This window comes from Acanthochromis polyacanthus, chromosome 8 (assembly GCF_021347895.1).
Source record: "Acanthochromis polyacanthus isolate Apoly-LR-REF ecotype Palm Island chromosome 8, KAUST_Apoly_ChrSc, whole genome shotgun sequence".
In the NCBI taxonomy this organism is placed as follows: Eukaryota; Metazoa; Chordata; class Actinopteri; family Pomacentridae; genus Acanthochromis; species Acanthochromis polyacanthus.
In genome coordinates this window covers 37,489,123-37,512,807 of record NC_067120.1, presented here as the reverse complement: position 1 = coordinate 37,512,807, position 23,685 = coordinate 37,489,123, and the positions used below count along the sequence as shown (strand labels likewise).

The 23,685-nt window shown below is 39.4% G+C and overlaps 3 protein-coding genes across 3 annotated transcripts in view; 1 reads left to right on the top strand and 2 right to left on the bottom strand.

Moving 5' to 3' along the window:
- The window catches only part of plcg2 (phospholipase C, gamma 2), a 56,966-nt gene extending 47,615 nt beyond the window's left edge, over window positions 1-9,351 (top strand). Inside the window, exon 33 of the mRNA XM_051952038.1 lies at window positions 8,931-9,351. Within this exon, the coding sequence (XP_051807998.1) occupies window positions 8,931-8,973 (43 nt within the window). The 3' untranslated portion in view covers window positions 8,974-9,351. The remainder of the gene's footprint in view (window positions 1-8,930) is intronic.
- gan (gigaxonin) overlaps window positions 1-23,685 on the bottom strand; it is a 182,657-nt gene that overhangs the window by 32,228 nt on the left and 126,744 nt on the right. The gene's annotated exons all lie outside the window — the stretch shown is intronic.
- The window catches only part of cmip (c-Maf inducing protein), an 87,014-nt gene continuing 79,490 nt past the window's right edge, over window positions 16,162-23,685 (bottom strand). The window contains exons 17-21 of the mRNA XM_051952039.1: window positions 21,761-21,808; window positions 21,532-21,678; window positions 21,349-21,454; window positions 19,492-19,562; window positions 16,162-18,096 (exon numbers count right to left, since the gene is read on the bottom strand). Coding sequence (XP_051807999.1) covers window positions 18,079-18,096; window positions 19,492-19,562; window positions 21,349-21,454; window positions 21,532-21,678; window positions 21,761-21,808 — 390 coding nt within the window. The 3' untranslated portion in view covers window positions 16,162-18,078. The remainder of the gene's footprint in view (window positions 18,097-19,491; window positions 19,563-21,348; window positions 21,455-21,531; window positions 21,679-21,760; window positions 21,809-23,685) is intronic.

The window sequence follows — 23,685 nt, the reverse complement described above, 5'->3', positions numbered from 1 at the left end:
AGCGTCTGTACTAGAGGTACGGACCGTACCCGTAGCGTCTGTAATAGAGGTACGGACCCGTACCCGTAGCGTCTGTACTAGAGGTACGGACCGTACCCGTAGCGTCTGTAATAGAGGTACGGACCCGTATCCGTAGCGTCTGTACTAGAGGTACGGACCGTACCCGTAGCGTCTGTACTAGAGGTACGGACCCGTACCCGTAGCGTCTGTACTAGAGGTACGGACCGTACCCGTAGCGTCTGTACTAGAGGTACGGACCGTACCCGTAGCGTCTGTAGTAGAGGTACGGACCCGTACCCGTAGCGTCTGTACTAGAGGTACGGACCCGTACCCGTAGCGTCTGTGCTAGAGGTACGGACCCGTACCCGTAGCGTCTGTGCTAGAGGTACGGACCGTACCCGTAGCGTCTGTACTAGAGGTACGGACCCGTACCCGTAGCGTCTGTGCTAGAGGTACGGACCGTACCCGTAGCGTCTGTACTAGAGGTACGGACCCGTATCCGTAGCGTCTGTGCTAGAGGTACGGACCCGTACCCGTAGCGTCTGTACTAGAGGTACGGACCGTACCCGTAGCGTCTGTGCTAGAGGTACGGACCCGTATCCGTAGCGTCTGTGCTAGAGGTACGGACCCGTACCCGTAGCGTCTGTACTAGAGGTACGGACTCGTGATAGCAGACTAAGCAAATTAGAACGACAGTTACTCTTGTTGGACCACTCTGCATTTCTACCAGTATTCGCTATGGCGAACGGAGCTCTTTCTCTGTGGCAACACTGATAGAGTGCTGGACTGCTGCTCTCGCAGCCTGCGTTTGATTCCTGGGTTGTAACACACTGTCATTGTTCAGTTGTTGTGGGAGTGCTCTATGCTACTGAGTCTGTATAGGTGAGCAAGCTAACATGTACAATTTATAAACTAGAACATTATTAAACCTTACCATGTTTAAAATATTATTGTATTGAAATTATAGTTAGTACTTTATCACCATAAATATTTATGTAACTGGGTTTTAAACCTTTTGGTGATATAATTCAGTAAGACATGTACCTTAAATATGTAATAATAAGATTGCAATATAAAAGAATTGGCTTTTCAAAAATCAATGAAATCTTTATTTGATTATACAACACAAAATACAATATTATATACAATGTTCCTTATAAGCATAAAACAATGAACATGAACATGAAGCGTAATGGTTCTCAATATTAAAAATGAAATAAGAAAGTATTTAAATAGTTGCAGTTAACGCTTAATATTGATAAAACACAGGAACAATTCTTTTCATTGCTTTAAGAGAATGTTAAGTATACCTCTCTTTGGGGTGATGTATACATATAACAATAAGAGACTAGAACTGGATAGTTTATTAACTTTTACAATAAACAACTTAAGTATTGATATTAATTAATTATTATTTAGTAACTTCTTTCTCTCTGTCTCTCTAGGCTGTTATATACATCTAAGAAGGAGATAGACTAGAACAAGATAGAGGCAGACTGGAACAGAATGCAGTTTATTTACATTTACAATACACAGGTACTCATCAAATGCTTAAAACTCATCAGGTTTCAAATGTTTGCTGCAGAGCACCGACTCATTACTTGCAGCAAACCCCTCTCCCCTCAGAGCTGCTTCCCACTTCCTCCTCGGCCGAACATCTTTGGGAAACCTACATGGAGTAAGAACAATAGACCAAAAAGTAAATAAGTCTGTACACAACAACATATCTAAGAATAAATCATGCTACTAAAGAATGTTAAGTTGCTCTTTCTTTGTTAACCCTTTAAGCTGCAGTCAATTCCAGCCATTTTCAGTACAAAAAAAATCGCTAACATTCTATTTGTAAATAAAAATATGACGAGAAATACAGGGAATATTGGACGGGCATCGCGAGGTGCATTTCCTTGAAAACGACCTATTCGTGGATTATATACCGACTTCAAGACATGTTTTGGACAAAATAGTTTACTGGCTTGTTTCGTCTGCATGTCCAAGGTTGGATTATGGCCGTTTTTTGTGGAATATTTTTATCTGTGTGTAATAATGAACCCGGAAATGTGAGTCGCGCTGTGTAACAAACTGCCGTGTATAGAGAACGAATGGATGGATATTCGTTGTTTGTCGGACAAATGTGTTTATATTACCCGCTGTGGTAATCACATCTGAAAGTGGTTTATACCGGTGGATTCATGAGAATCTAAGCTTTCCATCGGTGTATAATGTTTCTATCATTGAGTTTGCAGCGTCGGTCAATTAAGCGAAATACTTTAGCGCATCTCAAAGTGTACCGCGGGCGGGACACTGAAGCGCACAGGGTTAACTAAAACTATGTCTAGCAGTAAACAGTAATTGTAGGCAGCATTCTGCCATAGCACTAATGTACTGTAAATTAATCACAAATATGGTAGTACATAATGCAGATTGCTTTTCTTACTCCCTATTGTCATAGTTGTATGAAGCTGATTAATGACTTGTGATAATGTATTGGGCAGACAAACTATTCATGATTCTTGATTTATTTGCACATGGGGCAACAAAAAATGTCGTCTTGGCTTGCATATAATGTTTACACAAGAGTAGTGCAGCCACAAATAACAGCCGCTGCAATGTATCCATTTGGGCTTCTTTTCCTTACGCTGCACACAATTCAGATTCAAACCACATCTGTTGGTTCGAAAATGGTCATTCTCTACCAGGCGATGATGAACATAACGGCGATACGTAGCACAATGTTGCTGGCACATAACGCTGGGAGACACCTCGCATGCAATTGCTTCAGCATTCTGGAGGAAACACAAACATTGTTATAATGGAGCTGCCTCACTGACCGGTAAAGACAATGAAAAGAAAAAAAAGAATGACTTACCATCAGCAAGAAGACTCCGCAACTTGATCCATCAGTCTGTTCTGAACACAGCCACTCAACAATTGGCCAATTGGCCAACTCTCCAGTCACTTCACTGCGAAGCTCCATGTATTTACTACAGACACATGTATTTTTATTATATTTTTTGTACAGTCTTACACAATAAAATATTTTTGTTTAGGGAACTACACATACCTAGCCTAGCCACGCTAGACCCATGTTTCTGAAGGCACAAGGGTCTAGGCACGCTCGACAGGGAGGGAGGCGGGCTAAAAGGTTGTCTATCAAATCACTCTGCAGCAATTAGGTAGGTATACAACCAATCAGTGCCACGAATAGGCTCCTAGAGCGCCAGAAATCAGAGGATGCGGTAGTTCGGTGAAGCCTTATTTATACAGTCAATGGGTGAAGCTCAAGTATATTACAGACATTTTAACAGAAAGATTATTCAGAGTCGGTGCTAATGGAGCTCAATGACTGTTGTTGTTTATGTTGTCGACCCTGGCAGAGAATTAAATTAGTTGCTGTGGGTTGTCTAGCGCGGCTAGGCTAGTTGTTTCCGGTTGTTTCTGTCAGAATCGTCGCGCCTCTGTCGTCACTTCGTTACGCCCGCCTTCTGACTCTACACTTCATGGTGATTCGTCCGGCCAGTTTTAGGAGAATCCAGCCTCGAGGTTTATGGAGGGTAACTAGACCCACCCTGGCAGAGAATTAAATTCGTTGCCGTGAGTTGTCTAGCGCGGCTAGGCTAACACATACCACCAATGACTGCACAGAGTCTGTGCTGCGTTCTGATATCTGCGGGAGTTGGGCTTCGGGTTCAGAATGAACACAGACAGTGTAGTCACGTCTCCCACTAACAACATCCAGTGCTCTCCATGTCCCTCATCTTTCCAACCAGTAGCATTAGACACGCCAATAAGGGAGAAAAACATACTTGAATCTAGAGAATGTCACCTGCGCACACATATAAAAACTCAATGTTACAGCAAACGAATGCCAACCAAAGCTTCACAATAGTATTCTTTAGTACTGTATCTTGTAGTATTTTGATGCTACTAAGTGTATGTATCTGCAAAAAATGGCTAAAATACTTACAGTTTCAAACATCCAGTCGTTGTATTTTCCTGCTTCTAGTTTCTGGGCCAGGGTAGATGGCAAATGGAAAATGGTCCCTGGATGCTCCATCTGTAGCAGCTCAAAGTATGAATCGATCACCTGCGTAAATGAACGTTATAACACAGTCTTGAAATATGATAGAACCTCTTTAAACGGCTGCTCATGAAGCAGGTGATTTGGATAAAGAGCTCAAGCTTTACTTCTCAAAAACATTGAAATAAATGTTACATGTTGATAATGATAATGTTAAAATATTTTAATGCAGTACCCAATATGTAAAATTGCTAAAGGCTTTTCCATTTAAGAATGTGGGGAGGGGGTGACCTGAAGATTTTTGAACCCACTCTACCCACATAGTTTAATAATTTTTTGGACTACCCTGAATTTGGGTATGTTCTTAAAGTACCTACCCACATATTTCATTTGTTGTTTGGGTACCCTACCCAAGTTTTTTTAGTTAATTTCATGTCACTCCCCACCTCACAATTTTTAATGAAATAGCCCTAATACAGTTTGATAGATTAGTATCTTACCTTGTTGTTGAACAACAAAAAACACAACACACGCATCTTAGTAATCTTGACTGGTAGAAGAAATCCATTGGAACACAGCACACAATTCCTGATAAAAAAAACACATAGGAAAAAAATATGTGTCAGATACAATGTGAAAGGCTATGTGTAATTTATTGAGATTCTTATAAGAACAAGTGCAATAAAAAAATGGAAAAGTTATTGTTGTAAAACAGACAGACTGATATTTATATCAAATTATAAGTTATTTTGGAAAGCTTAAACTCTTACACGTCATTAAGCCATTCTCTAGGCTTTAAACATTCCACATCCTTCGGCTCTACACGAATAGAATTCACCTCTAAGTAGGTAGACTGAGCTGGAAAAGAAATCGGCGGATGTGAAAGTAAATGTGGAGGCCATAGTTTTGACAACACAGTGCTCGGGGGCTCATCCACCAAATATTCAACTTTGGAGCACTGAGATGTGGACATCACTTCTGACTCCTGGAGGTCGTCAATTATGCGTTTGACAGGTACTCCTGCAATGATTCAAATACAAATTGAGCATTGGAGTGCAATATATCTAAAGACTTAGTAGTAATCACATGAAAACGGTTGAAAGTAAAAGTCAAACTATAGGCCTTACTTCTCAGTGTCTGTTGTTTCTTTGGGGGCATTTTCTCCTCATCAGTCGCTTTCTTGAGTGGTTCAGCTGAACTAAGAAAACATTACATTATTAAACCTAATAATTCACATTATTTATTTTAGATGTAGTATCTATGTTCATAAAAGTACCTACTTTTCAGCTTCAGGCGTGCCTTCTTCTTTGGCAACCCAACAACTGTGGTCTCAGCCCCCTTTGGGCAACTTGCTGAGGCTTGAGAAAGCTGTAACCACTGCAGGAGAGGACTGTGCAGCTGTAACCACTGCAGGAGAGGACTGTGGAGCTGTAACCACTGCAGGAGAGGACTGTGCAGCTGTAACCACTGCAGGAGAGGACTGTGCAGCTGTAACCACTGCAGGAGGAGTGTACTCTACATCCACAACATCTGTCTCCTGTGATAGAACAATTTCAGCACAACTAATTATACCTCAGATTTGGTAAAACTCATTTCAAAATATTGATATTACTAGTTAGTAGTTACCTCAGTGCATTTGTCAGATCCATTCATTTCACACACCCCTGCATGTCCTGCATGTTCCCAGATGGAAATCAGCTTTTCTAGAACCTCCAGTCTCTCATTATAGTACCTCATCGGGGCTTCGGCTACAAGTGAGGCAAGTCTGCTGGTCTTTGCTGATGCTGCTCGATATTTGGCTGCTGCAGACAAAACTGTGGTTGTCCTTTGTGGTACCACCTTTTGAAAACAGAGGATAAATGTATAAACAATATGGGTAATAATTTAACCTTTTACTCTCCACTCTTCACTATTTAAACTGAAACAGAATTCACTTTATCAGTATGGTATGTAATATGAGAGACTGATTGGCATTTAAAACAATACCTTAACTGAAACATCTGGAGCAGGTTCTACCAGCACCCTATCTCTACGATAGTAGTCACGCCTCCATCTTGGAGCACACACTTGTGGAACAAAAGCACTTTCGCCTTTCTCCTTCCTCATTGCAAATATGTGCCTGCAGGGAAGATGGAACTGAGAAAAGGCCATACACTGGCACGAATCAACGGTAACTTGAATGTTGTCACCATGATATGGAAGGGAAACTTCATCCATTGCTGTTTCAGGTAGTTCTACTGTGTTGGCACCTTTCATCTGATTGGCCACAAGCGTACAAGCATATGGAGTGAGGATGGTTTCATAATCCTGAAGGCCATCAGTGCTGTTGTAATTCACAGGTACCTTGGCGGACATATTTCCATGTCTTTGAAGTCTCTCTAAGCGCAAACTGTTCAAAACCAACAGCAAATCACTTTTCTTCACCACTTGTTTCACTTTGCTGTGCAAAACTTCTATGCGGTTATTGTAGTGTTGCCAAGACATGAACTTGGGGCCAAGCGGGGTACCCATTGCCGTCTAAAGGCATCCCAGTTTTTCATGAAGTACTGTGAGAAATATGTGTTCATTAGTCAGTATTTTGTTTATATATGTATTTATAGCGTAATCATATATTGTCTCTTCAAATTATTAAAATAATTGACTTTACTGCCATTATCTGCTTCTCTAACATATATTAGTGTGTGTGTGTTTACAGTGTTTGCAAAATACCTGTCTACAGTTGATCTTAATATCAGAATATTCTATTACCTATTATTATTATTATTATCTATTAATCCCGCTATGAATATTAAAATACGCCGAACCATTTGTCCCGTATCATAGCTACATGTATGACGTTTGCAGCAAAAAATAAAAGTAAAAAACGCGTGAAAATCAGTTTAATATTCAGAGTTAAGATGGATTAAATGCGCTGTCAAACAGCGCTGAGTGGAGCGGCTGACCGGACCCAGAGGGCGGCCGTATTTCTCGCTGCGCAGCACCCCGAGCGGCGTCTACTCTTTATTATGTCTATGGTGTCATGTAATGATGCAGTAATTGTTACTTTATAACAAATCCTATGAGCAATTTGCTTACCTTTCAACAGTATGCAGTGGTTAGCGGCTTCAGCGGCTTCTTGCATTGGCGGCTGTTGTAAACAACATGGCACATGGGACTAAATCAGTGAATGCTAGTCGAAAGCCCACAATTTAAATTTGACAAAACTTACAAACAGTACTTCTGCAGCATCATGTAATGATGCAGTAATTGTTACTTTATAACAAATCCTATGAGCAATTTGCTTACCTTTCAACAGTTTGCAGTGGATAGGGGCTTCAGCGGCTCTTGCATCGGTTGGCTTTCTACCACAGCTGTTCTTCTGGTTCTACCCAGGCGTAAACTAACCGTGACGTCACCCGTTGGTTTCAACGCCGAGAAAATGAAGCCGCGGATTTTGCTACTTCCTGGTCGCCGTTTTGGATTTTTTGGAGCCAGTGACGTAAAAAGCGTCATCAAACAGACTGGACCGGAGAGCAACTAGGGGCAGGATTGGCTGAGGACTCCTCTTATCCCGCCCACATTTACCGCAGAGGCTTCTGTTGCTGTCAATCAAGTATAGCCACCCCCCTGGCTTCGCCGACTTTAACAATTTATTTAGAATTCAGTGTTGATTTATTTTAAGATCGGTCATCCGATCTCTCATTTTGACCATGAAAACTAACGGGAAAAAAATCCTGAGCTGTAGAAAATCAGTCTATCAAATTTCATTTTTTCCAAAAATGAATTGGGGTCTATGGAGCAAAAGCTTTTTGGAGCCAACCCCTAGCGGACGGCGAAATTGCCAAGTTTTTGACACTTCCGGGTGGGCTTCAAATTCTGGAGCCAGATGCTACGTCCATCTTTATATACAGTCTATGGTTCTACCGCAAGTCACGTGACCAGATCTCGCGAGACTTTCAAAAGTGCCGTATCCGTAGGCCACAGGCTACGGCTACGGGTCCGTATCTGTAGACACTACCTTCCTTCTAATAATGCCACTTTTATTTATTAATATACATTTTAACATCTAATATAGCTACTTATGATATACGAATATTTTGCTTTTTTTGATGTATATATGATTTAAGAATTTCACTCTTTATTCAATAATATCAATTTTTTATGTCACATTTTATTTGATACCACTTTCATATTAATAATAGAATTTTTTAAACTCAAATTTTGCCACTTTTTATTTAATAAAGTCACATTTCTTATTATTATTGTCCCTTTTTAATCCCTAATAATACCACTTTTAATTCATTAAGATCAATTTTAGCATCTATTACAGTCACATATTCTTCATTATTTTTAAAAAAAAGTGTTTTATTTAATAATTTCACTTATATTTAGTAATTTTGCTTTCTTGTGTCACTTTTTATTTGATACCACTTTCATATTTAGTAGTATAATTTTTTAACTCTAGAACTGACACTTTTTATTGAATATTATTGTCTTTAAAAATCAATTCACTTCCAAATGAATATGTTCACTTTTTAAACATTCATTAATATGATGTTTTCATCTCGTAATGCTACTTCTTCTTCTTTACTATTATCTCATTTATAAAATAATACCCCATTCTTTTGCTTCATATGAACAGTTTATATATTATAATAATATCATTTAAAATTGAAATAAATCAACTTTTTACTCAATATTATCACTTTTTATGTAATAGTGTTGTTTAAAAAATTAAATAATGCCACTTTACTTAAAATGCTATTTTTTTATTTGCTTGATGACAGTTTTTTTTTAATTTCATTTTATTTCACATTGTCTTTAATATTAATTTAATATTAAACGCTGTAGAAAGCAGGTAGTTAGATGATATTAAATGTGTAACATATTTAATTTGTAATTTTCCTGGGTTTTTTTTCTCATTTCATTCCAGGACAAAAGAGAAGAAGATGAACAGCAGTAAGTTCTACTCCTGAGGACTCATCAGAGTTTTTATTCCATCGATGGGGTCAGTCCAGCGCCACCCCACATATTTTATATTTATTTAAGATTTTAAAAAGCTTGTGGTCCTGATAATTTCTGAATTATTGGATGAGATGTGTTCAAATGTAATCAAACTGCATCCTGTTGCTCTGATGGATCGTCTTCGTTTCTCTGCAGTAGTTTGTGTTGAATTCCTGGTTTGTGCGTTTAATTCTGCCGCGTTTAGTCGTTTTCACCAGCGTGACTTTTTTCCCTCCAGACTGATGAAATGGAATCCAGAGTTTGCTGTTTAACATGAAGGCAGACAGTTTCTCCCATAATTCCTCTGTGAATCCTCCTGAGTCAATAAAGTTTTGTTTGGTGCATCTTTACCCTCCGTCTCTGTTTCACATTATTTCAGAGTTTTATCTGCTGCTCTATTTTAAACCGGATCACTGGGACCTAAAATAACCTGATGGAGGTTTCAGTTCCACTTCAGCAACAAGCTGCTGATGAAAAAAAGGCTCAGTTTTAAATTTATCAGCTGCTGAAAACAGTCAGGATGGCCGAGCGGTCTAAGGCGCTGCGTTCAGGTCACAGCCTCCCCTGGAGGTGTGGGTTCAGAGCTCACTTCTGACAGAAATATTTTAGATATAAGCCCAGCAGCTGATGGTAGAATGAATTATTAATACTTAAATATAAATACCTGTATGAAATAATGACAAACACCTGTAAAATACCGACTCACCTCTGACTCAGGTGATTTCCTGTCTGACCTCTGTTCTCCAAACTCACCTGTAAACTCCTAACTTGCGTGTGCTGTCTTGACATACCTGTGCCTTCCTGACTCACCCGTAAACCCTTAACTTAGCTGTGATTACCTGACTGACTTGTAAACTCCTTACTCACCCATTAAATCCTGTCTTACCTGTCCTCTCCTGACTCACCTGTGATTTCCTGGCTTGTCTGCGTTCCCCAAACTCATTTTAATCGTGTAACTCACCTGTGCTTTCCTGACTCACCTGTAAATTCCATATCTTACACTTAAATCACTTGTTTCTGTCTTTATATCATAGTTTAAATGTGCTGTATGGTTTCAACCCCTACAGCTCAGTATCAGACAGGTACAGTCTTTCTGACAGTCAGGATGGCCGAGCGGTCTAAGGCGCTGCGTCTCATGGGTCGCAGTCTCCCCTGGAGGCGTGGGTTCGAATCCCATTCTGACAGAAATATTGGAGACTAAGATGCTGACGCCCCAACAGCTGATTCGAGAAAATGACTTAATTATAAATACACGTATGAAGTCATGATAAACACTGTAATTCAAATGGTTGTATTATATAGCGCTTTTATCCAAAGCGCTTTACAGGATACGTCACATTCACACAACTGATGGTGGAAGCTGCCATGCAAGTGCTAACACAACCCACCAGGAGCAATTAGGGGTTCAGTGTCCTGCTCAGGGACACCTCGACATGAACACGACGGGCTGAGGACGCCACTCTACCCACTGATCCCATGCCGCCGCTTGCTGATTTATGGTGACTGACTTGTAAACTCCTTCCTCACTGTATTTTTTTCAACTCACCTGTTCACTCCTGACTCACCTGTAAAATCCTCATCCCTACATATAAATGACACATTTCTGTATTATTCTCATTTTTAAATGTTCTGTCTGTTTTCTACCCCTATACTAGCCTAGCCACGCTAGACAACCCACGGCAACGAATTTAATTCTCTGCCAGGGTGGGTCTAGTTACCCTCCATAAGGCTCGAGGCTGGATTCTCCTAAAACTGACCGGACCAATCACCATGAAGTGTAGAGTCAGAAGGCGGGCGTAACAAAGTGACGACAGAGGCGTGACGATTCTGACAGAAACAACCGGCGCACAATAAACAGTTATCTTTCCACTCGACTTTGGCCACAGCCCTTAAAGATTTGAAGCTAAAATTCAACTTGAAAGATAAACAAAGGACGGCACTGAAGTGTTTCTTTGAGAAGAAAGACGTATTTGGACTTATGCCGACGGGATATGGCAAATCCTTAATATACCAGTTGGCTCCGCTGGTTGGGAAGCTAATGGGACTTAGCCACAATCCGCCGGTGCTCTCGGAACTACGTCAGCCTATTCGTTGCGCTGATTGGTTGTATACCTACCCAATTGCTGCAGAGGGATTTGATAGACAACCTTTTAGCCCGCCTCCCTCCCTGTCGAGCTTCCCTAGACCCTTGTGCCATCAGAAACATGGGTGTAGCATGGCTAGGCTACCCCTATACCTCATTAGCAGACATGACCTAAAATACCGTGAAAAATGGAAGTTAAAAATAAAAAAATGTGATAACTCATATTCATTATTTCCTATGTTTCAAAGTCTATTTTTGTCTCCAGGTTCTACGGATAAAAAAATGGGTCATTCCGTGTGGTTTCACCAGATGGTGGTTGCCACACCATCTTCAAATTAGTCCTAAATGTGCATGCCATTAGATAGTCACAAAAGTACTTTCTATGCAAAATTGTAGGCCTGCAGCTTTTTGTTGACAAACTTTATTCTTGTCATTGTGGGACTGCAGGATTTAAAACTGTTCCTTCTATTTGACCTCATGTTTATTAGTTTTAGTGGAGAAAGTTATTTTAGTTGTTGATTAGTCTCTAAAAACCAAATAATAAATTGGATTAGTCAAGAGGTTTATAATTCTTACTTTGTCATATTTTAAATTGACAAAAAAATATAAAAATAAAGCGTCTTGAGACAATTTGACCTGTGATTGTAGTTATATAAATACAATTGGATTTAAATTGTATGTATCTTGTAATGTTGGAGGAATTCAGACATATATGTTGGAAAACACATTTTCTTTGTCCATTAATCTGTTGATTGTTTTCTCCACTAATTCATTTCTTGTTTTGGTTTATAAAATGTTAAACCTAAATATATTCAGTTTACTGTCATAAAAACCAAAAAAATTTACATTCATGATGCAGGAATCAGGCAGTTTTTCTCTTTTTATCTTAGTTTAGTCAAAGATAGTTGATAATGTGTGAATTGTTGCAGCTTGTGAGCCGTAGAAGGTTTTAATGTTTGGGGCCGAGTGTCAGAAAACATTTAGAAACCAACATCAACAAAACACTCAAAGATTTGAACATCATTAAAGGGAAATCCAACTGTTGCATGACAATGTCTAATTAAAGGACATTTATTTCCACGAAAATGTGTGATATTCATCCTCTGGAGCTTCTCTTCACATCGTCTTCCACCTGGACTGGTTTGGTCAGGAGCATGAGCAACAAACATGAAAAACTGCACTTTAACATCAACGAATGACACTGAAGTTTAATCTCTACATAAATGAGACTGAGTCTGGATGTGCTGCTCTGTCATTAACTCCTAAGTTTAGGGAAAGTTCAAACTAAAGAGGACAGTTCAGATCAGACTTGACAATGAGCTGATTTTGAACAAACATCTCAGACTTTCTGAGCTTCAGCACCTCTAGCAAGATATTTGAACAACAAGCAACTCCAGAGATCCAGAAGTTGGAGACAGTTAGCTTTAGCTGATCCAAAGAACATGTGGGACGCTAACCTAGCAAACATTTCAGACTTTTCTCTGTGAATTCGGAAATAATTTCCTATTTAATGACAGAGCTACACATCTGAACTCAGTCTCATTAAAACAGACTCTAATTCAGTGTCATCCATCCACATTAAAGTGCAGTTACCCAAAATGTTTGCTGATGAGCTCCAACAAAACCTGTCCAGGTAGAAGGCCACTTTGACAAACAGGAAGTGAAAGAGTCCAAGCAGATTTATAGAAGGGGGAACCGGACTGTACTAAGTGTGGTCCAGTATAGAGGGGGGTGTTTGTGGGTTTTTAAGGCTGATAATGATTATGAGTGAGACATTTGGAGGAGATATTCATTTGCAGTAAATGAAAGTATTTAAAATCTTGGAGCTAAACTTAGAACACAAACTCTAACAGAGAACTTTGTTGATATGTTTTTGTTTTGTTTACAGATGTTAAGTAGTTTTATTTGTGACATATAACCAATCAAATCACTGCAGAAGACAGAGCGACCACAGCTAGATAAAGGTTCAGAGCCAAAGTAGCGCCATTTTTAAATGGATTTATTACAGTAAGTCAGTAAAAAATAAAGTACTGATAATCAGTAAATTAGTCATCCCACAATTTAAAGCGGAATTAAAGTTAATTCTGCTTTAAAATCTCCTTGTAAACACTTAATTCTGAATTAAAAAGTTAATTCAGAATAAACTAGCTGGTTTATTCTGATGTTAATTCCGAATAAACTAATTCCTGTGTACGTTCTATTCACGTATAGTTAAATTCCGGTCATTCTGCGCATGCTTGGCTCCTCACATAGCGACGTACACGTTCTGCGACCTTACTGGTGCGACATTGTCAAGTTGCTGTTTCAAAACGACAATAAAAAGCAAAGCGAAAAGCGTGCTTATTAGTTGTTCCTCCGTGTTGTTGGAGAAAAGAAATTCCGTGGCAAATGGAGTTTGTTTTCTTCCGGTAAACGGGGATGCGTCACGTCTACTTCCTGTCCAATCAGAATCCTTTCCAACGCCCCAACGTTAAAGTGAATAAATGTGCAGTCCATGTAAACCTTAATTCAGAATTAATTTTCCATGTAAACGCGAAGCACAAAACTTTAACTCTGAATAAGTTAATTCCAAATTAATAACTTCATGTAACCGTGGTCACTGTGTTGCAGTGAACATGCAGTTTCTTTGGCCTCTCAGTGAGCGGGTGACTTGTTTTGCAGTTTTTCGTGGACTCCTGCAGTCAAACCTCGGACCATAACAGGCGTCATAGTGTGTTAAAGTGATTCATAATACAGAGCAAGAACTACCAGCATGTAAAGGTTTTCAGATGCACATCAAAAAAAACTCCTGGTTTATTATTGTAAACAGTGAAGAAGTGGAGCTACATGTACTGATAATTAGTATCATATAAAGATTAAAAAGCAGACATGCACACACATCTGAAACATATTCACAGACAATTTATTCTTGATTGAAATTATTTCACATCATAGTTGTTATTTTTCCTGTTGAAGATCTTTTGTATTTTTATTACAACAGCCACAGAGCAGCAGCAGCAGCAGCAATAATAATAATAATAATCATAATATAATAATAACCCAGCAGGAGAAGCAGATCAATGCGACTGAAAGACTGAAAAGAGAGAAACATGACGGGCGCCCCTTTTCCAGCTGCCAAAAACAGGATTTATTTACTACAAGGAATGGGAAATAGTTGTTGTTGTTGTTGTTGTTTGTCTTCAGTCTGTCAGATCAGTGACGCCGTCTGACCCTCTTCCTTCCATAACAACTAATAAGACTCGAGCACAGCTGTACACGACTCGGGCACGTAGAAACTCTTTGCAGGTTGCGGAGAATAAAAAAAAAAAAAGAGATGATGGAAGCGGATGAGGAGGGTGGAAGAGAAGCGCAGTGAGCTCCACAGGATACGGAGACGTGAGCAACAGGATTGAACATGTTCTACAGTAAGACAGAAACCTTCTGCTGGCAGCTCCACCAGGCCGTCCTCACAGGAACGCTCCGGGAAGTCTGCTTTCAGACGCAGCGCTCAGGGTTAACGTGAAGCTGCAGCCGCGAGCGAGTTAGCTTAGCCACCGTTTTACCTTCCTGATGGGTTTTTGAGTGGAACCTGAAACTTTCTGGAGGCTTGTTTGAGATATTAAAAGTCTAACTACGATCTTCTACAGAGTGAGCGTTGCATTATGGGTAGTGAACCCTCCTGTTGTCCTCATTTACATTCACCAAAAAAAATATTGTTTCTTCATCTGGGAAAAAATAAATAATCAAAAAATCCAGCAAAGAAATTCCCCCAAATTTCGGAAAATGTGCAAAACCTTCAGGAAGAAAATTCCAATAATTCCTGAAAGGTTTCCCCTAAAAGTTTCATTTTTAAATCCCCCAATTTGGCAAGAAAATTCTTGTAAATATTTTTTAAAAATGAGTAAAAATCTTCCAAAAAAAATCCTAAAATATCTAAAGTGATTACACATATATCAGTAAAACTTCTAATAATTTCTTTTAATAACATTTCACATAAAAATAAACCAAAATGACAGGATTAGTTAATAAATGATTACATACTTGAGACTTTAATGGCATTTGGAGACAAAAATGTCAGATATGTGAGCCCTTTTAATGGTGTCTCATGTTTTAACTGTCATTTTATGTTTAAATGTGTTTCTTTGGTAAATATTGAACTGAAAAATTGAAATTTTACCCCAAATATTTACTTCTAGTGATGAGAAAATTGTAACTTTTGTCACATTAATAAAAGAAACTAACAGTAAAATCAGATTCAGTCTTGTTGCTGAGTTTATCAGTCTGGAAGCCGTCTCAGTTGCTTGTTTTCTATTTTAGTGGCACCGACTTGTAATTTAGCTCCACCTGCTGTTTAGTTCAACAGCAGTGGATAGAAACAGGCATTCATTTCGCATTCTCTGTAGCTACATTTTCTTTGATTTTTTTGTTATAACTTAGATGGAAACTATTTATTGTGAGTTTGCCGACCAACTTTTTTACTTAGTTTTTCCTAAAAGAGACTTCATATGTGACTCGGTGAGTTTTAAAGCTGCAGGAAGAAGCATTTTGTTGCTTTTTTAGCGGTTTTCAAGCTAACCGGCTGCTGGGCTGCAGCTTCACGTTACATGAATTCAAATGATTCTGTATCAGTCTTTGTCCTCTAAACTCCCTTTTTTTTGAATAAAAAAAAAGCGAGAAAGTGCATTTCCCAAACTGCTCCTTGAACCCATTCACACTTTAAAAACACATCAGGGATCAAATGACGCTACAGTAAAGTCAGCTGAATGATCCGCTGGCTGACGTGTGGAACCACCAACTTTATTCAGAACCATGACGGCCGGTCGCGTGGTCCACCTCCGACATGATTATCCCAAGAACATTTCTCAACCAAACAAATATTTCCACCTTTTCAATATAAAAATGGCCCTCATTTAAATGAATAAATCTCAGCTTCAGTCCAAAAAAGTGCCAACAGTCTTATTGGCTTTATTTTTTAGAAAAACGTTTCTCAATCCCACGAGTAGATCCACTCAGAAACAGTCGGTAGGATCCCTCCGTTTCAGTCTGCGGTGAGATAGTGATCGAACCCTTTATCATATTTTATAAAACAAAAATTACAAAAACAAAAAACATCAGACGACGCAGCGACACGTACGTGCAAAATAAAAAAACCGAGAACAAATGATTAAAGTGATCAAAACGAAGAAACTTAAAAGATAAGATGCGTTGAAAACATTTTTTTAGATTACAGTGCACTTTGTGTGAAAAAAAATAAACAAAACACCACACACACGTTAAGATGAAGGCAACAGCAGCCTGCCGATAAGAGGAGGCCGAGAGGAGGATGAAGAAGAAGAGGAAGAGGGGAGGATTGAAAAAGAGAGGAAGGTAGAAGACGGACTATATACACTGGTATGTACATCATACAGGATATGAAAGAGCACGATGTCCTAAACGCTAGACCCCAACGTGACGGCCCAACACAAACCGACAGGCCCCAACACAAAGCTGTCATGGCACCCAATAAATAGAACGAAGCGCCTGGTGGCGGACGGCGTCCTGTCCTCTGATCCGGCAAACAGCATTCTGCAGTCCAATAAATAAAACGGATGGATGCAGTTGTTTCTCCTTTTTTTTCTTTTATCTTTTTTTTGTTCCATTTAAAAAGACAAATCCACCCGAACCCACACGTTGGACAGAGATGCAGTGTGTCAGGGCGGTTAGTTTCCACATCGTATGAAACACAACAAACAGGCGACATTTCGAGGGAATGTAAGACGGCGGGCCAATCAGAGGCTTCCAATGTCCCTTATGTGATCGCTTTATGTACAATAATTCAGTCCCATCCTGCGACGAGGCCCACAAACGTCCCCCGTGCGTCATGGGCGTCGTATAAATACAGCAGGACGGTTGAAACGGGCGGTAGAAATCAGCAGCTCGTCCACCAAGAGGCACTGCGACCTTCAAACGGGACCGGACGGCGTTTGTCCACAGGGCGGGGGCCCAAACAGAACAGAAGATGTTTGGCGAGCGTCTTTCTCCGTCATCGTCCCAGAAAAATAGCGGAGGATATGAAAATATACAACTCTCAGCTGGTGATGCGTCTCCTCTCCACGGGTCCACGAGCGGCCGCCCTCGACCCAGAACAGAAGGACTCGGGGCAAAATCCAGGAGGTTCAGAGACACAGCGTATAAATATGAGGCAGTCCCAGACCACCCGGGCTACTGCTACACAACGGTCTGTTAAACAGCACGGGGGGCGTCAGTATGTACACCGAAGCAGACGAGAAGGGCAGCGGGTCGACTTTCCTGCAGAGCTCCTGAAGCGTCGTCACTGGGGCCTGGTCTGTTTTTTCTCACACATATAGAAACACACAATATATGAAAGCACAGATGTCTGGAAAAATATGTTAATTCAAGTTGATAAAAAGCGTTTCCTTGTGTTTGTGTGTGTCGTATACGAGGAGTAGGCACAGTCTTCTTTTCTCTGAGGTAGCACCTCATTTTTCCCAATGAAAGACTCGAATCTGACGGCAGAGAGAGACGGAGAGGCGGAGCGAGGACTTGGACAGTTCGACTCGGAGCTACATGGAGGATCGGATCAGAACCGGAATGTGAGCTGCTGCTGGAGGGACGGGATCGATTCAGGAGGTCCAGGAGGTTCAGGAGGAGCGCCGAGGGAGGCCGGGTGTGAAAGATCGGCAGAGGACAGACGCAGAGAGACGGGCGTCCTGAATGTCCTCTGGTGTTCTCAGTGAAACCAAGTCCGAGCGTCGGCCAGACAGAACTACAGGGAGCCACGAGGTCCACAAAGTGACATGGATGAAGCTGATGAAGGCTCCTCCTCCTCCTCCTCCAGCGTGTCGGACGTCCTCCTGGTTCAAAGATCGGTGGAGATGGTTGTCGTGTGTGTGTGTGTGTGTGTGTGTGTGTGTGTGTGTGTGTGTGTGTGTGTGTGTGTGTGTGTCTGGCCACGTATGAAGATGAGGGAGGACGGCGGATCACCAGGCCTCCGTGTACCGAACGTCCCCGTCCTTCAGGTTGGCAGTTTGGCCTGAAGAGAAACAGAAACAACAGTTAGGAAACGTTTAATTTAACCGCTCCTGCTTCATCTGGTGGATTACAGACAATTTAACCTTCCCATTGTCCTCATTTACAGGCACCAAAAAAATACTGTTTACTTGTCTGAAAAAAAATCCAAAAATTCGGCAAAAAATTCCCCAATTTCTGAAAATTTGCAAACCTTCAGGAAGAAAATTCTAATAATTCCTTAAAAGTTTGATTTTAAAAAATCTCCCAAAATTTGACAAGAAAATTCTTGTAAATATTTTCAAAAAAATGAGTAAAAATCTTCCAAAAAATACTAAAAATATCTAAAGTGACTACATTTATATCAGTAAAAGTTGTTGATATTTTCTTTAAGAACATTCACAAAAAACATTTTTTGTGAATTTTTTTTAAAGGAGCATCTTTAACATTTCTTTTTTTGCACCAAAAAAATGTTCAAAATTTCCCCAAATGTTGAAAATGTGAACATCAGAAGTTTCACTGTGAATTTTTTTTTTTTTTTTTCACATTTTCAAACTTTAAAACAGGTCAATTTGACCTGCAGGACGACACGAATAAAAATATTAGAAGCTTTACTGATATATATGGAATCACTTCAGATATTTTTAGATTTTTTTTGCAAGATTTTTATTCATTTTTTGAAAATATTTAGAAGAATTTTCTTGCCAAATTTGGGGGATTTTTTTTTAAATAAAACTTTTCGGGAAACTTTTAAGGAATTGTTGGAATTTTCTTCCTGAAAGTTTTGCAAATTTTTAGAAATTTCTGGATGTTTTTCAGACAAGAAAACAATATTTTTTTGGTGCCGGTAAATGAAGTATATTCTAAAAAATACCCCAAATTTGGCAAGAATATTCTTGTAAATATTTTCCAAAAATGAGTAAAAATCTTCCAAAAAAATCCTACAAATATCTAAAATGATTACTTCTTTATCAGTAAAACTTTTAATATTTTCTTTAAAGAAAATTCACATAAAAATCAACCAAAATCCAGCAAAATTCGCTGGACTTTGTTTGATTTTTTTGTGAATGTTCTTAAGAAATATTTTTAACATTTCTTTTTGCACCAAAAAATGATCAAAAATTTCCCAAAAATGTTGAAAATGTGGACGTCAGAGGTTTCACTGTGAAAATAGATTTTTTTTCTCCACATTTTCAAACTTTAAAACGGGTCAGTTAGACCTGCAGGACGACACGAGGGTTAAAAGACACATGTCAAAATATTAAAATATCTCACTACAAATGGCAGAATCTGTTAAATCTACACGTCTTCCCCACATTACTTAGCCCCATGAGGACTTTACTCTTAAAACGGCTACGTTAGCAGAAGATGAGAGAACAGCGGACTTCCTTCCACTCTGATAATCAGCGGGTGTTTCTACCTTGAGGTCCTCGTATGTGTCGGCGGTCAGTTTGGTGCTGTTCATGTTCAGACTGCAGAGACTCTTCATGGCTGAAACAGACACACGTTACAGTCAACATTTACACAACCGACCACAACACGGTCAACAAGTCATATTAAACACAGTCTGTGTGTCAGAGAGAGACTTTCTGTGGAACACTGTGATTTATGATCGATGGGTTGGCTGTTTAGTTTGACAAAGAACAGCTTGGCAGGATTAATCCATCGTTTGTGGCGTGTTTTACACCTTTGAGCAGGTCCACTCTGATGGAAGCTGCTGGGTCTGACTTATTAATGCTCAGTAGGATGGTTCAGTCTCTTTGTGGTCTTCTTAAAATCTATTTGAGATCATATTTACTCTCTTTGTGGCTGTTTTAAAACTCTGATCATCCTGAGTCTCCTTTTGATCGTGTCAGGTAATTTTTAGGGTAAGTTTTAGTCTCTTGGTGGTCATTTTACGTCTCTTTTTGGTCCTTTAAGGTCTCTTTGTGGCCATATTGAGGTCTATTTAATCTCTTTATGGCTGTTTTAAGTCTTTTTGTGTCCTAAAGAGTCTCCTTTTGATCATATCAAGTAATTTTAGGCTAATTTTTGTCTCTTGGTTGTCACTTTAAGTATTTTTTTGGTCATTTTGAGTCTCTTCTTGGTCCTTTAAGGTCTCTTTGAGGTCATATTTACTCTCTTTGTGGCTGTTTTAAGCGTTTATGTGGTCATCTTGAGTCTCCTTTTGATCATGTCAAGTAATTTTGTGGTCATTTTTAGTCTCTTGGTTGTCACTTTAAGTCTTTTTTGGTCATTTTGAGTCTCTTCTTGGTCCTTTGTGGTCATATTTAATCTTTCTGTGGCTGTTCCAAGTCTTTATGTGTCCTAAAGTGTCTCCTTTTGATCATGTCAAGTAATTTTAGGCTAATTTTTAGTCTCTTGGTTGTCACTTTAAGTCTTTTTTTGGTCATTTAAGTCTCTTCTTGGTCCTTTAAGGTCTCTTGAGGTCATATTTACTGTCTTTGTGGCTGTTTAAGCGTTTATGTGGTCATCTTGAGTCTCCTTTTGATCACGTCAAGTAATTTTGTGGTCATTTTTAGTCTCTTGGTTGTCACTTTTAAGTCACTCTTTGGTCCGTTTTGGAGTCTCTTCTTGGTCCTTCAAGGTCTCTTTGTGGCCTTTCAAAATCTTTATGTGTCCTAATGTGTCTTTTTTTGATTATGCCAATTCATTTTGTGGTCATTTCTAGTCTCTCTGCGGTTGTTTAGTCTCTTTTCGGTCATTTTGAGCCTCTTTTTGCTCCTTTCAGATCTTCCTGTGGTCATTTTGTGGTCTCCTCTGTGTCTCTGTGGGGTCATATTTACTCTCTGTGGCTGTTTTAAATCCTTGTGTTAGAATTTGTCTCCTTTTGATCATGCCACGTCATTTTTTAGGTGATTGTACAGCTTCTTCATGGTTGTTTAGCCCATTTCTGGTTATTTTGAGTCTCTTTTTGGTCCTTCAAGTCTCTTGTGTGTTTTTTTTATTTATTTATTGTTTATTTAATAGGGACCAGTGTATACAATAAACATGTATAACATTATGACATTTTATAGCCAGAGCTAATTTGCAAAGTCCGTCCCTAGAAGGGCTTTTTTTTAAGTCTTTATGCGTCCTAATGTGTCTGTTTTAGTAATTTTGTGGTCATTTTAAGTCTCTTTATGGTTGTTTAGTCTCTTTTTGGTCATTTTTCAATGTTTTGGAATATTTTTTCTTGTTTCATGTTGTTGTTTTTAGAGAGTCGGTGTGATTTCAGTCCACTAAGAGTCTCTCTGGTTCACCGCAGCCCTTTAGTTTTACTGTTCTATTTACTTACAACTGAGAGCCAGCAGCCCGGCATCGGTGACCGGAGTCTCACACAGGTTGAGGACCTGAAGACAGGCCAGATGCTCAGATAACAACCTCAGGCCTGCATCTCCAAACTGCAGAGAAACAGAAGTCCACAGGTCAGACGTGTCGTTTCCAGCTGCTGCTTGTTTGTTTGTGTGCAGATGTTTACCTGTGTGGACCAGAGGTTGAGCTGTTTGAGTGAAGGCAGCTTGATGAGCTGCTCAGCACAGGCACTGGTGACGTTGGTGAAGGCCAGGCTCAGGTTCTCCAGGTTCCCGAAAGAACCTGAGCTCAGCAGGCGGGCCAGGTCGGCATCCTGTGGAGGGAGGAGGTAGAAAGAGTCAGACTGAGCTTTATTTCCGGGTTATTGGGGCAAAAAGTGTCAGCTGTGGGCTCACCGTGGACTTGGAGGGCAGAGTGAGTCGTGTCGGGCCTCCTTTTCTTTGCTGAGGAGACAAAGGGACAGAAATAAAGATGGCGTCTGAGCTGAAGGCCCTGCAGGAACGTTTCCTGACAGTAGGTGGTGTTTGAGAGCAGCTTCAGGCTCACTGAGGACCAACAACCTGCTAACCTCATTTTACAGCTCTGTTTACAGTTACAGCAATCTAATGAGACAAATAGAACAACAGCTGATAAACCAATCATTAGTCAGCTCAAATTAGAGAAAATGGGCCTCAGATTATCTTCTGTGACTCAGATAATAAATGTTATAACAGCAAATGTAAAAAAAACAAAAAACACCCAGTAATCTGATTACAGCCACGTTTAGGCGTAACATCTGGTGGACGCACAAACCTGTGTTTTTATTTATTGTCTCATTAATAATTTAATTTCAGCATCTAAAATGAAGAAACACTGAATATAAACATTAAATGTCTCAATAGAAGTCATAAACAGCAGAGGAGACACCAAGAAGAAGTTCAAAATGTGGAATTTACCAACACATACGACAAAAATCTACGTTTTGTAGCTAAACCTGGCATTTAATTTGGCAAAATTTGCAGATTTGTCTTTAAATTGATCCATTTTTCATTTATTAATCTGCATATCCACTTTTTTCTGCCTTAATTGACAATTAATTATATAATTTAAGTTGCACCAACAGGCATCACTGTAAAACCACATTCAAAATGAAGGAAATTTGTGTAGAAAATCAGAAGTTTTTTGATGCAGACTGAAACTAAACCAACATTCGTTTCCTCTCTGACCCAAACTATAATAAATAAACAGTAAATTTAAGCTCCTCAGACTTAATAAGTGTGATTGAGCGTTAGAAACTCGATTATTTTGCTCAATCCAACCTAAAAAAGCATCGATTTTAAAAATAAAACCTCCTCAGGTGTCAGTTTAGGGTTAATAATGAAGACACTCTACCTTTACAGCTTTCCTTTCCTTTTACAGTCCCCTACTCACCACGTATTTTATCATTATTATCATCATTATATGGGGTCAATTAAAGTATATTGTTGGATAATTACAGCTGCTATTAAGTAGATAAATGCAGAGAAGCTACAGCTGGAAAACTGTTAATATTAATTTAATAACAAGCAGCTGTGACTCAGTGAAGTCATAAACTGTGAGGAAATCTAAATTTAGAGCTTGTGCGTATTTAAACTTTGAAAAACTACAATTGTCATCAAATTTATGGGTAACACAGGAGGAGGTTCCAGGAAGTTGTTGCTTAAAGTTTTTCTCAGTATTTCAGCCTCATGAAGCCTCTTTTTTTTTTTTAACTGACCGTATGTTTCCAGGGTGAGACGTCACAGGAAGGGTGACCTCGTTTCATTCTGATCTTAACGGCTTCAGCATTCCAAGAATTTTAACCCTCCGCTGTCGCATTTTACTGAGAAGTGTGCGACAAACAGGAATTAGCCTGTAAAGATGTGGCTGCAGACGAATGTTCAGAGCCACGTAACGCTGAACCGGACACTTCTGGTGTGTTTTCCTCGAATGCTGCTCCAACAGAGATTCACTTCTGAGGTTACAATCAGTGAAACATTTGAAATTATTCACGTATAAATCTGCTTTTTGTTGAAAGCGGCGACAAACTAAACCTCTACATTCAGAGTTTGTCATCTTGTGTCTCGTTTTTGGCATTACGTGTAAATTTGTCATTTTGTGTCTAGTTTTTCTCATTTGTCTTGTTTTTGCCATTTTATCTCTCATTTTTGTCATTTTGTGTTTCATTTTTGGAATCTTGTGTCTCCTATTTTCTCATTTTGCCCCGTTTTTGTCATTTTTTGTTACTCCTTTTTCTCATTTTCTGTATCGTTTTTGACATTTTGTGTTTTATTTTTGTCATTTTGCGTCTCGTTTTCGACAT